The sequence below is a fragment of the Monodelphis domestica genome, chromosome 8 (assembly GCF_027887165.1).
Source record: "Monodelphis domestica isolate mMonDom1 chromosome 8, mMonDom1.pri, whole genome shotgun sequence".
Taxonomy (NCBI): Eukaryota; Metazoa; Chordata; class Mammalia; order Didelphimorphia; family Didelphidae; genus Monodelphis; species Monodelphis domestica.
The window spans coordinates 49,264,609-49,277,537 of record NC_077234.1 but is presented as its reverse complement, the minus strand read 5'-3'; the positions used below and the strand labels follow the sequence as shown (position 1 = coordinate 49,277,537).

Below are 12,929 nucleotides of genomic sequence, written 5' to 3'. Positions count from 1 at the left end.
ATTGCCTAGCCTTTACCACTTTTCTGCCTTAGAACCAATATGCAGTACTGATACTGAGATTGAAGGTTAGGTTTTTTTGTTGTTGTTTTTTGTTTTTTAAGTGCTAAAGAAATGTGAGTACTGTGGTTCTTATTGTAAGTGGGAGAGGGAGATTGGCTGACAAACTTCAAGTCCGTGGATTATGAACAGTGTTCTATACTTCCTGAATATCCATGTAAGTCCTTCTCCTTCAAGTGAATGATGGTCCATGATGGAGGCTTCTTGCTCTCAGTTCAGAGCCAAGTATTCTGTTTCCTGTCATCTTATCATGTAGCGATAGGAAAGAGCCTTTTAACTGGCTGCCTGGAGGGAACTAAGTGTGAGCCCTAATAGGGAACATGCTTTCTTTTTTCATGGAAGTTTTTGAGGGAAGAAGAGGAAAATTTTAAGTCTCTTTATGAAGAGCCCCTCCTTCATCTGTTTGCTACATGGCATTGCTATTTTGTCTGTCTGTATTATGTTGTCTTTTTCCTGATCATGGATGAATCCATTTTGGAGATGGAACAGTTCAGGTCACAACTGTGTGAGCTTCAAAAGGATAAAAGAATGACCAGTGGTCCAGCAACTAGTCCCTAGAAGAATTGGCCAGGAGTCATTATAGCTTATCCAGGCCTGAAGAATGGCCTATATGTCCCAGCCCAGAAATGAATCAAACCAGCAGCTAAGGCACTGGGTTCTGCTAGCATGGGAGTGATTCTTCCATTATTTACATCATACCTAGAAGTGAACTTGATGGAATGAATGTTGGGTAGCTGCCACTTTGAATTCCCTCTCCCCAAGAACCAAGGTTTTGTTGTTGTTCTGCCAATTCAGTTATAACTGATTCTTTGTGACCCCATCTGGGGTTTTCGCAGCAAAGATACTAGAATAGTTTGCCATTTCCCCTCCAGCTAATTTTACAGATGAGGAGACTGAGACAACAGGGTTGAGTGACTTGCTCAAGGTTATACAGCTAGTATCTAAGGTCAAATTTGAATTCATGAAGACAAGCTTTCCTGATTCTAAGCCCAGTGCTCTTTCACTGCTCCACCTAGTTGCCCTAAGAACCAAGATACAAATATGAATTTTAGATTTCTCCACCCTACTTAGTCTAACAAAATCAGGAATGTCTTGTGAACTTTACATTACTCCACCCTACTTAGTCTAACAAAATCAGGAATGTCTACATCCATACTTAAGGATTAAGTATCTAAGAGGATGGCCTTTGATAGACATGTGCTAGCAAATGACAAATCAGATACAGCTGACATACCCCTGAGCTGTCCTAAGTCAAGTTTAAGCTACTATTGGTACAGATGAGATGCAGGAAAGTGATGTAAAACCATCTATATATTTGGCATCACTTCCTCTCTCGGGGCTCTTTCCCCAGAGAAGTGGCTCTGGCTGGTAGTGTGTTAAGTGTTCCAACACCTTGACATGGTGGCAGCTATTGTCCGGTTTGGCGGTGAGTTTTCCTTGATACTATACTGGGAGAAGCTGAGTAGCTAGTTCAGGTTCAAGCATCTTAGTTGAGCCCTCTTGAAGTTTAGGCTGATTCCTTTCTCCTTTACCTTCCAACACTATCCTCTTAAAAGCCATCAATTTGAATTCCTCATGGCACAGTCCAGGTGGGAAAAATTCTACACCTTTTCCCTCTCCCTTCTCCTTAATTTCTTTCCTCTATATGAATTAAAATCACCATAAATTTCCAGCTGACTTGGGTATTTTATTTAGGATATCCCCTGGTGACCAAAATTAGTTTAGGTCACAACCCTAAAATTATCCTTACACAAAGGATAAATTTGAGGAGGGAGAGCGAATGTTTTGTAGCAACCACTTTAAGTTTGAGTCCATTCTCCCCAGAACCAAATGGGTTGGGTATATAAAGGTTTGTACAACTGCTCTTGCTGTACTTTCTCAATAAATTTCACATTGTGAAAGTTAACTGATTTGAGTTACTATTAAGAAAGCAAATGGTTGAATTAATACTGGCGAGACAATAACTAGCATTACTGAAGGCTATTTGAGTAGAATGCACTAGAGGTGCTCAATAGCAACAATATTAAATGAAATCTGAGGGGGAAAATGGTAGCCAACCAATGCCATTAGGAGGCTGGGAGAATGAGCCCAGAGTTTATTTATCCTATATCAACAAGCAAGAGAATTCGATAATTAACTACCACATCCAAATAAATTTGGATAAATTACTAACACACTAAAAATAAAAATTCCTTTCAATCACTTTATAAAATCAGATAGACTTACATAGAAGGTCATCAGTTCTATCCCCCTAATTTTACAGATGAGAAAATGAGAGGTTAAATGATTTGCCCAGCATTGCTGTACATAGATATACAGCAAGTATCTATCGTGGTATTTAAATTAAATAAGTCCCAAGTCTAGTGCCCTATACTATTACCCTACATTGCATGAAGAACTATAGATTGCTTCAAGTATTGCTGCTAAGAAATGATTAACAAGATGATCACAAAAAAACCTGGAAAGACTTCTATGAAGTGATGCAAAGTGAAATGAATAGAACCAGGAGAATGTTGTACAAAGTAACAGCAATATTGCAAGATGATCAACTGTGAATAACTTAACTGTCAGCAATGCAAGGATCCAAGACAAGTCCAAGAGATAGATGCATGACAAAAAAAGCTATCCACCACCAGAGAAGGAATCGATGGAATCTAAATGCAGATTGAAATATATCATTTTTCACTTTCTTCCCTTCATGAATGTTTTTCTTGTATAAGTGATATGTATCTTCTTTCACAAATGACGAACATGGAAATACCTGTTGCACAATAGCACATGTATAACCTTATATCATATTACCTGTTGTCTCGGGACAAAAGAGAGGAGGCAAGGAGAGAGCATGGATCACAAAACATCAGAAAATGATTAAATATTGTATCAACATGTAGTCTGATGGGGGCATAAAAAATTTTAATTGAAAAAAGAAAATCATAACTGCTTAATATTAGTTCAAAAGAGTGATATTAAGGAATTAAAGAATCCCTAAGAACTTGATTGGTTTTGGAGCCTCTAATTAAGAATCAGGGAATCACTGTTATTTTCCCCACTCCATCCAGGATTAGCAACCCTATGATATTGCCTCCTTTTTCTGTGCCAGTTGGCTGAAATGTCCTTTCAAGTTTATCTTTTAAGTCCCTCCTTTCTCTTTTCTCCTTCTTTTCCTTTCTAGATTAATCTATCTTCAGTACTTGATTATATTCTCCACCAATCAAAACAGAAAAGGATCTGAAGTCAATTATTAACATTTTTTATTTATCACAATGTCTGGCACATGGCACAGGTTTCATAAATGTTTATTGAATTGAATTATCTGACAACTGATATAGGATGGAGACCAGACTTGTAGCTGACACAAGACAGTAGACAGAGTACATCAAAGAAACTAATTCACAAGGTTGTTGTAAGGGTCAAAGAAGATGATATATATCAAGAATTTTGCAAATTTAAAGTGCTATATCAATGTTAGCTATTATTATTTCATCATAGAGATATAATATTGTGGCATAAAAGAACTTTCTAATAAAAAAAACTCCATCTACCATTGGAACTTGGTACCTTTTTCATAACTCAATCTTAGAGAATTGCTCAGAACCACAAGACTAAGTAACTTACCATGGTGTAATAGATGCTAATATTAGGAGATTTATGGTAATAGGACAGGGACAACAGGAAGCCAGCTAGGGGCAAAGCTGAATTTTACACTCCTCCCACACACACCACTTCCTGTTCCTTCCCCAACTGATCTAAAGGCTCTTTCTCAAGAATGGTAAACTTCAAGGGGTTCCCCAATAATCAATCCCACAATTTAGATCTTTTAACTACGGGGTTTATTCTTTAAGGTAAAGGAAGTAGGGAGATGGGAGGGGGGTGAGAGGGAAATAGGTTTCCCTAATCTCCTATGATTTCCTGTTGATTGAAGATTTTCACAAGGTATTCAACTCAGGAAACAAAGTTAATTTCTCTAAAGGGAGATATTGACAGGGAAAAGGTTTGACTAAGTTTCTTCTGAGCTAGGCTTCAAAAGTCCTCTCAGCACTCAATCAGATGAACAATCCATGACTAAGAGAATTGGGTTCACCTTCCTTCCTTAACAGTCAGAGAGAAAAGACCCAGGTCCAAGCAGCTGGGCTCCTAACTGCCCCCATCCAGATTCTATTGGAATCTTGTCTCCCTCTGGTTGATTGACAGTTCATCAAAATTCCAAACTCTTGCTTTTTCTTGCAAATCCATCTTGTGTTGCAATCTCTTCCTTAAAATGGGTCTCATAACTATATGGGTCAGTAACTTGAACCCCAGTTTTCCTTGCTCCAAAGCCAATTCTCTACCCACTATGATACATGGATGATGACAATTGCTTATAGTTCCAGTTACTTGTGACACTGATGGGTGGAGGATTTCTAGTGCTCAGGAGTTCTGTGTTACAGTGGGGTGTGCCAATCAAGAATCCACATAAAGTTCAACCATCAATATTGTAAACCTCTGGGAACAGCTGCCTAAGAAATAAACTAGTCACATCAGAAATGGAGGTCAGCTGTTTATAATTTAGTGTAAATAAATTTCAGCTATATCCTCCATTATCTAATTATGGTAGGAAGATCTTTGACCCTATCAAAGGAAACTAAAACATCAGGAAGGGTCAGGGAAGTAGTCCCTGAAGGCTATAATCACCTAGCTGAGGCTTCTGATGGCTATGTGGCTGAAAAGGCCTTTGTCTCTTATCACCAGTTTCTTCAAACAGCTGAAACCCACCCAACTTTAGCACAGACCTAAGGTCAGTCTACCTTTTCTCAACATGAGCACAGACCTTTTCTAGCTTGAATTCAACCTTTTCATCTACTTTCTGCCAGCTGAACAGGAAAGTCTGAGTCTAGAGGGGAATTAGAAGCTCCTTAATTTTACTGATGAGGAAACTGAGGTCCAAAGGCTGACTTGTTTAAAGTCACACAAATTGTAAGTAGAATTAGGATTTGAACCAAAGTCCTTTGGCTACAGAACTGAAGATCTTCCCATTCTACTTATTTCACATTTCTAAAAAAGCAGTTTCTTCATCTGCAAAATGATGGGGCTGGATTAAATAGATGGTCCCTTTATGATTCTATTACCAGGCAATCAATCAACAAACATTAAGTACCTACTAAATGCAACTGTGCTAACAGTATCGGATATTAAGGAGTTGACATTCTATGGGGGAACGACATATACATATATAGAAATAGATGAAATCAACATATGATATAAAATACAAAACAGAAACTAAGTGATGGAACAGGTTCAGGAAGATAGAGCATCTGGGGAATAGAAAAGGTGGTTTGGATGAAGTCTTTTTTCCAGCTCAATAATAAATTTTACCACTTATATAAAAAATTATTTTTACTATTCATTTTCTAAAATTTTGAGAACCAAATTCTCTCCCTTCTTCTCACTGCCTCCTCCATGATTTTGTAACCAATTTAATATTGGTTATACATGTGTGATTATTCAAAATACATTTCCATATGTTTTGTCATGTTGTGAAGAAGGCATATCAAAAAAGGAAGAAAATAAGATGAAAACTAGTATGCTTCAATCTATTAATCCAACTCTACTTTTTTTTTCTCTAGGAAGTGGAGAGCATTTTCATCATGAGTCCTTTGGAGTTGTCTTGGATCACTATATTGTTGAGAATAACAAAGTCATTCACAGTTAAGCATCTCACAGTATTACTGTTACAGTGTACAATGTTCTGATTTTGCTCACTTCACTTTGCTTCAGTTCATATAAGTCTTTCCAGGATTTTCTGGAATCATCCTTTTATTTATTAAGGCATAATAATATTCCATTCCAGGCATATGTCACAATATGTTCAGTCACTCCCAAATTGATGGACATCCCCTCAATTTCCAATGAAAAAGAGCTGCCATAAATATTTTCATCTAACTAGGTTCTTCTCCTTTCCCTGTACATTTTTCTTTTGATTCTTTGAGATAAATCTTAAAGGAGAGGAGGGATTACAAATGATCACTTGATTCCACCTCCTATCTATCATATAAGAAGCCCTTGAGGCAGCTCCATGGCTACCTAGAGACATATTAGAGACACCTAAGAGGCAGGCCTAGAGAGAGGAGATCCTGAGTTCAAATCTGCCCTGAGACACTTCCTAGCTCTTTGACCCTGAGTGAGTCACTTAACTCCAATTGCTTTGCTCTTACCATTCTTCTGCCTTGGAACTAATATTTAGTATTGATTCTAAAACAAAAGCTAAGGGTTAAAAAAAAAAGCATTCCTTCCACAGAACCCTAAAGAATGGTCATAAAGTCCTTGCTTGAACAATTTTACTGCTAGCAATTCAAAACAGTTCATTATAGTTTTGGACCCTATTGCTATAACTCTTAAACATTTTTCTTTCATATCAAGCCAAAATCTGCCTCCCCATAATATTGAGCAAGAATAAGCCTTCTTTCTGTCTCACATGCCAGACCTTCAAATATTTGACTACAGCTCTCAGGTCTTCTCCCACTCTGTCTTCACCCCATCCAAATTTCATTATAGAATGGGTCTTCCAGACCTTTCACCATCCCTCTGAAACACATTTCCCAATTTGTCAATGTCTCTCTTAGGATGTGGGGCTGAGTCAAATGCAATTTTCCATATGTTACAAACTATAATGAGAATCAAGGATCATCTTCCTTGATCTGGATGATATTATATACTACCATGCTTCCATAATGGATAGCATTTGCTTGTGGGAATGATGCCTGTGGAATATCAACTTTAATGTTTATTAGTTTTGCTGAACCTTCCCCCCCTCTATTTTAATTCTTTGTTATAAGGGATGACTATATTAGGAAATAAATCATATAAAAATCAATAAAAATTAATTTTATTTTTAATATTTTGGTTTTTCCAAATTATATGTAAAAATAATTTTTAACATTCATTTTTTAAAATTTTGAGTTCCATATTCTCTCCCTCCTCATCCTCTTTCTTTCACTCTTTCCCACTCTTTCCCCCTTACCCTTCCCTCTCTGCCTAAGAAATTAAGCAATCTGATATAGATTTTATATGTACAATCATGTAAAAACATTTTTCCATATTAAAATTTTTAATTTTTAAAAAAGACCACATTAGCTTTGTCAAAAGTCAGACCTTAACATTACAGAACCATGGAATTTTAGAACTTAGAGGGACTTTAGTGTCCACTTATCACAACTCATGCCTCCAGCTCATGGAAACCCAACCCTCCTGAAGCACTTTGTTCTACTCTTGGGTAGTGCTAATCTATGTCATATTTAGCTGTCAAAATATTCCTAAAACAGAAGTCAATATCAGTGTTATGCTCAATAAACTCCATGGGCTCCCTATTTTTACTCCTACACCTACCTTTTTTTGTGTCATGGATTGCTTTTGCAGCTGGGCAAAACCAATAGACCCTTTCTCAGAATAATGTTGGATTATTTTTTAGCATTGTAATATAATATTTTATTTTTTCAATTACCTGTAATAACAATTTTTAACTTTGTTTTCTAAAATTTCAAGTTCCCAATTCTTTACTTCCCTTCCTTTCTCCCTCTTCCCTGAGATTGTAAGTAATTTGATCTAAGTGGTATATGTGTGAATATGCAAAACATATCTCCATATTGGTCATGCTGTGGAAGAAGGTTCCTATCACACAGAACCTGCACCAAGGAAATAAAGTGAAAAATGCTTTGATCGGCATTCATATTCCATCAGTTCCTTCTCTGGAGGTGAATAGCATTATTCATCATGAGCCCTTTAGAATTGTCTTGGATTACTGTATTGCTGAAACTAGCCAAGTCATTGACAGTTGATCATCCTACAGTATTGCTGTTATTGAATACAATGCTCTCCTAGTTCTGCTTACTTTACCATGCATCAGTTCATGTAAGTCTTTCCAGGTTTTTCTGAAATCATCCTGCTCCTTCATTTCTTATGGCATAATAGTATCCCAATTACAATCAAATACCACAACTTGTTCGACCATTCTCCAGTGGCTGGACATCTTTATTCTTTGCCCCTATGGTGTTATAAAATGCACAAAATAAGATAAATAGGAAAAGATTCTCCAACTTAAAAAGACAAAGTCATAGACCTCAGTTTTAGAACTCCTGCTCTGGATCAAACAAAAACTCCCCTTGATTCAATGGTACGTTTTGGTGAGGCTAAAACAAAATGAAACCACTCCCTCTCGTTAAGGAAGTCGCAGTATAGTGGGAAGACTGTCAATTTGGCGTCTGAGGACACCGGTTCAAGTTCCTTCTGCCACTTAACACTTTGTGAACACTGTGTGAATCTGCCAATGAGGAGGTTGTACAAAAAGGCACTTGATCTCTAAAGAATTACAAGGCACAACCTGTCTTGGAGAAAGGATACTGAAATATATTTGTGTTTGCAGTAATTTAACTGTTTTTCTTTGTTATAAAAGAGGACTGGAGAGGGAAAACGCGAATGGTGTCACACAGGCAACCATAAAACTTTTTTTTTCCCCAAAAACAGTCCCCTTCTCTCCCACCCACCCACCCAAATGGCGGAGTTGGACTAAATGGTCTCTGCAATCCTTTTCAGCCCAAAATTTGTGGTCCTATGGACCCTTCGTTTTCCTGTACGAGAGACTCGAGAGAGCTAAAAATCACGAGGAATGTGGAGGTGGTGTGAAGAGGGAGGAAGGACTTGCTGAAAAATGGGAATCCTCTGGGATTCAGCTGGTGTCCTTACCCCCTGGCCCACAAAGTCCTCTAGAATCCCAGCAATGTAAGGGAAGCAGCTGCTGTCGAGCTGAAGGAAGTAATGAGCCGGTGCCCTGCCTACCCTCCCCCTTCCTCAGCCTTGCACAAGCTCAAGACGCCTGGTTTCCCCACCTGGAACCTGGGGGAGGGGGTGAATGCCTGACAAGCAGGACGCTCCTTGTCGGTGGGCAAGGAGCAGTTCTCACCTAGCCTGGAGAACTGCACGCCCAAGTCATTTGCCACACGCCGCCCAGAGGGGACTCAGGGAGACGTTCTGGTCAAACCCCACCCGGGCTGGCTGCTGTGGTCAGCTGGAGCAGCCTGACTGGCGATCCAGGGGCAGGAAGGATGCCGAGCTGAAAGCCAGCGTACGTGCTCCACGTGACCGTGTCGTATAAGAGCTTGCTGCCGGGTCCGCTCTCTTCCAGCTGCTCCTCTCGGGTGCCCCCTCGCCCGGCCCCTGGGCTCCCTGCGCTCTAGAACGACCGAGTCACCGCCTTCTCAGCAACCTTGACTGCCGACACCATGACAGGTACGAGCCAGGCCAGCCCGGGCGGGGCCAACTAGGTCTAGCTCCAGGTCTCTCCAGGCTCCCTGGGAGCCTGACTGGGAAGTGAAGCTGCATCGACTCCCTCAGTTCCTCCTGTCCTTCCTCCCTTCCTTCTCTCTCTCCTCCCCCTCCAGGCCTTTCGTTTTCTATTTCACTCTCCCAAGGTGTTGCTCTTGGTGAGCTTGCTGGGAGTGCGGTAGCCCCTGCGGGGGTGCGTTGCTTGGAAAGGTTAGTGTAGGAACTTGGGGTGTGCTTGGAGACCCCCTAGACTGTTCTGCTTGGTGCGTCACCCTCCCTCCTAGGGACGATTGGAGGAGGCTTTCGTGGTTGGCTTTGCCGCGTTCCTAGCCAGGTGTCAGCACACCTTGGCGATCCCGTTCCCCACCCCTAGCCCAGCGAGGGGCTGACCTTCCTCATTCCCTCCCTTCCTCCTCCGCGGGATCACCCCACTGCCTTCCCCAGTGCGTCCTCGCCAACCCCCCTTCCCTTTTAAAGGACTGACAGCTGCCGCAGCTGCTGCTGGGGTGGGGGTGGGGAGTAGCCTTCCCCCTACCTCAACCCCATCATCCTCTTCTCCTGTCAGCGACCTGTTCTCTGCGGAATCCCCAGGAGCCTCTCCCCACTCTCCACCCGGGGCCCCGCGGAAAGGAACGAAACAAGTTGCTCTGCTGGAAGGAGGCCCCGGGTGCGGTTCTACCCAGGCGGCCAGGCATTGCATCGCCCTTGGTCCAAGCCTATTTTTAGGCCAGCCCTGTTGGGCTGCGGGGAACCGGGGCAACCCGCGGGGGCACGAGGTGTCTGGCTGCTAGTCTGCCCGCTGGGAGCAGGTCCCAGGGACTTGGGACTCCCGCTGACCTGACTCGGATCCAGGCGCTCTTGCTTTTCAGAATCCCACTTGTTGCAATTAGGGTCGGGCAAGAGGCTGCGTCTGCTCAGAGGTGTTCAAGGACTGGATGAGTGAGTGGAGAAATGCAGCAGATGTGGCCTACAACCCAATTTTGCCCCTGACTGAGAGTGGTCAGAAATGAGACAGCACCGCACTCCCCAGGATGGTGGGGACCCCTCCTACACCGCAGGGGTCCATTAACTGGGTTGTTGTTTTTTTAATATCGTAATGATAGTATTTCAGTAGATTGGTTTCCTTTGTAATCCTGTGCATTTTATACATTTGAAAACATTACCTGAAAAGAAGTCCACAGGCTTCACCAGATTGTCAAAGGATCCGCGATTCACAAAAAGGTGATGCCACAGCAATGGCATTCCCTCTCCAAACCCCATCTCGAGTAAAATGAGAGGCGGGAGCCTACCTCCTGACTCGGCTATTTGCTCCTGTAATGGTAGACAAGTCACTTGATTTGTCTAGGCCAACAGTCCTTGGTCTGTAAAATAAAAGCACTGGAAGACTCCACGATCCTTAAGACTCCTTCTGGCTCTAAATCCGATGATCAGTCACGGCCCATTCATCCCATCACTTTCTGCCCCAAATTGTTATAAACCAGAGGCTCTCTGTCCTCCTCCTCCTGGTAATCCTTTCTGCAATCTTTGAATAGCATTTACCAGGTTGACATCTCCGTGTAACAACCAATTAACAAGTCTCCCATGCTAGAACATTCAGCTGCTTCCTGGGGATTCTCCAGTGTTTACTTGTTGGTTATTTCAAGGGGACATTTAACAACAGAGACTAGTACACAGCTCCTGGGAAGAGACCAGTCCCTTAAACTCTGTGACTCCCCATGAACTTCCCGGGACCACCAAAAGCTAATAAGCTTCCTAAGTAGACCAATCCCCTAAACTCCGACTCACCATAAACTTCATGGATCCACCCAAATGGGTAGAGTTCAAAAAAGCTGACAAGCCACATAGAAGAACCCTTTGATCCTGCAGATTTTGCAGCTGAGGCTAGGTTTCTCAAAGATACTTCAATATTCTTTAAAAACAAGAATCAGCAATTCTAAGAGGATGGGAAGAAGGGAGGGAACTGTCTATAATTCGTAGATTTTTAAAACTAGAGCTGGTTTTACTGGTAGAAGGACCCATAGAGTTCCTTAATTTCTTGGAGGATTGAGGGGAAGATAAGCGACTTACCCAGTCAGACAGCCTCTATGAATTTGAGAAAGGGCTTTTTGAGTCTTTGACTTTGACTATGTAACCACTACTCCACTCTACCTTTCAGGGATCAAAAGAAAACAAGGCAAAACAATGAAATAGTACTCGGCTTAGCATTTTCTGGCCAGAAGTACAAGAGATAGAGATAAACGAATAACAGATCATCTACTCCACCCTTCTGTTTTACAGATGAAGAAACTAGAAGCCAGAGAATTAGGTGATTTGTCCAGGGTTACAAGTAAGGCAAAGAGCTAGAGTATCAACCTACCTCTTTATTCCTCATTCCACAGACTTTCCATCATAGCCCTTGATAATCTGTTTAGGGAACTGCTATTCTTCTTGTGTTCCTTCTAGTTCTCCCTTTGCCCTCTTTTCCATAGTTTTATAATTATCTTAACTCTCAGGGTTGAAAACTATTTAAAGGGATGTAAGGAATCCTAAGACTTCCTGACCCAACCATACCTAGCTCATTAGCCTTGAGTAGGCTCTCTATTTTGTTTAAATACCTAGGCTGCTGGTGAATTAGCTTCCTGCATCTCCCTGAAAGGTACTGGCCAGTTTAACATTAAAAAGGTGACAGACTCCAAAGAGACTTTAGGATATGAAGGTGGTGTTAGCCACCTAGTTGAAGTCTGTCCCCCTGGAGGAACTTTGATGGGTCTCTAGGCTTCAGTTTCTCCACAGGTGGGGGTTGGAGAGAAAGATATTCCTTGGATGTTCTTGCTCCCATTTTAGCAGCTAAGTAGATAGCAGGCAGCTTCCTGCAATCTTTCCAAACTTACTAGGAATTGTATAAGGCCACCTGCTTCTATAAAAACAGATTAGGGAATTTCCCTTTAGGATCATTTTTTGGGAGGGATAATAGTTCAATTTATTTTTGAATAGTTTAAAGAAAATCATTTTAGGTGTGTCAGGAGAGGTGTGTTATAGGATACTTGGAAGCAGTTTCCTCAGGAAGGGCAGCATAAAGTGATCAACCTAAGCTCAAATTCTGCCTCCAACACTGACCTGAGCTGTGTGATTCGAGACAAGATATTTAACCCCTCTGAGCCTCAGTTTTCACATCTGAAAAGTGAACGGGGTAGACTAATTGGCCTCTTAGATCCCTTTTAAATTAAATATATGATCCACCTGTCTTGTTTTACAAATGAGGCAGCTGAGGCCCAGAGAGATTAGGAAACTTGTTCTAGCATCTCAAAGAGAGTAACAAAGCCAATATTTGGCCCTGGGTCCTCTGTCTGTGAATACAGTGCAATTTTCCCCATACATAGTTCATCCTGCTTATTTCCGAGGCTCTACAAACTCTTCAGCATAGAGTTTTCAGCATAGAGTTGGCTATGTGCCCATGAATTCAACAAAAGGCGATAAATCAGATTAAAGGCTCAACTTCTATTCTCAGATCATCTAGATGCTGGTTGGCAGTTGTATTCAGACGTGACTTTTCATCTGTTTGAAGCCATCTTGTTAGGGAAACTCAATGAACATGCTAT

At 41.3% G+C, this 12,929-nt stretch overlaps 1 protein-coding gene and 1 long non-coding RNA gene across 2 annotated transcripts in view; one reads left to right on the top strand and one right to left on the bottom strand.

Moving 5' to 3' along the window:
* The window catches only part of LOC103098757 (uncharacterized), a 33,403-nt gene extending 24,282 nt beyond the window's left edge, over positions 1 to 9,121 (bottom strand). The window contains exon 1 of the long non-coding RNA XR_471939.2: positions 8,990 to 9,121. This is a non-coding gene — a long non-coding RNA (uncharacterized LOC103098757). The remainder of the gene's footprint in view (positions 1 to 8,989) is intronic.
* A 55-nt stretch (positions 9,122 to 9,176) lies between these two features.
* Positions 9,177 to 12,929, top strand: part of GYG1 (glycogenin 1) — a 47,102-nt gene continuing 43,349 nt past the window's right edge. The window contains exon 1 of the mRNA XM_007502067.3: positions 9,177 to 9,315. Coding sequence (XP_007502129.2) covers positions 9,309 to 9,315 — 7 coding nt within the window. The 5' untranslated portion in view covers positions 9,177 to 9,308. The remainder of the gene's footprint in view (positions 9,316 to 12,929) is intronic.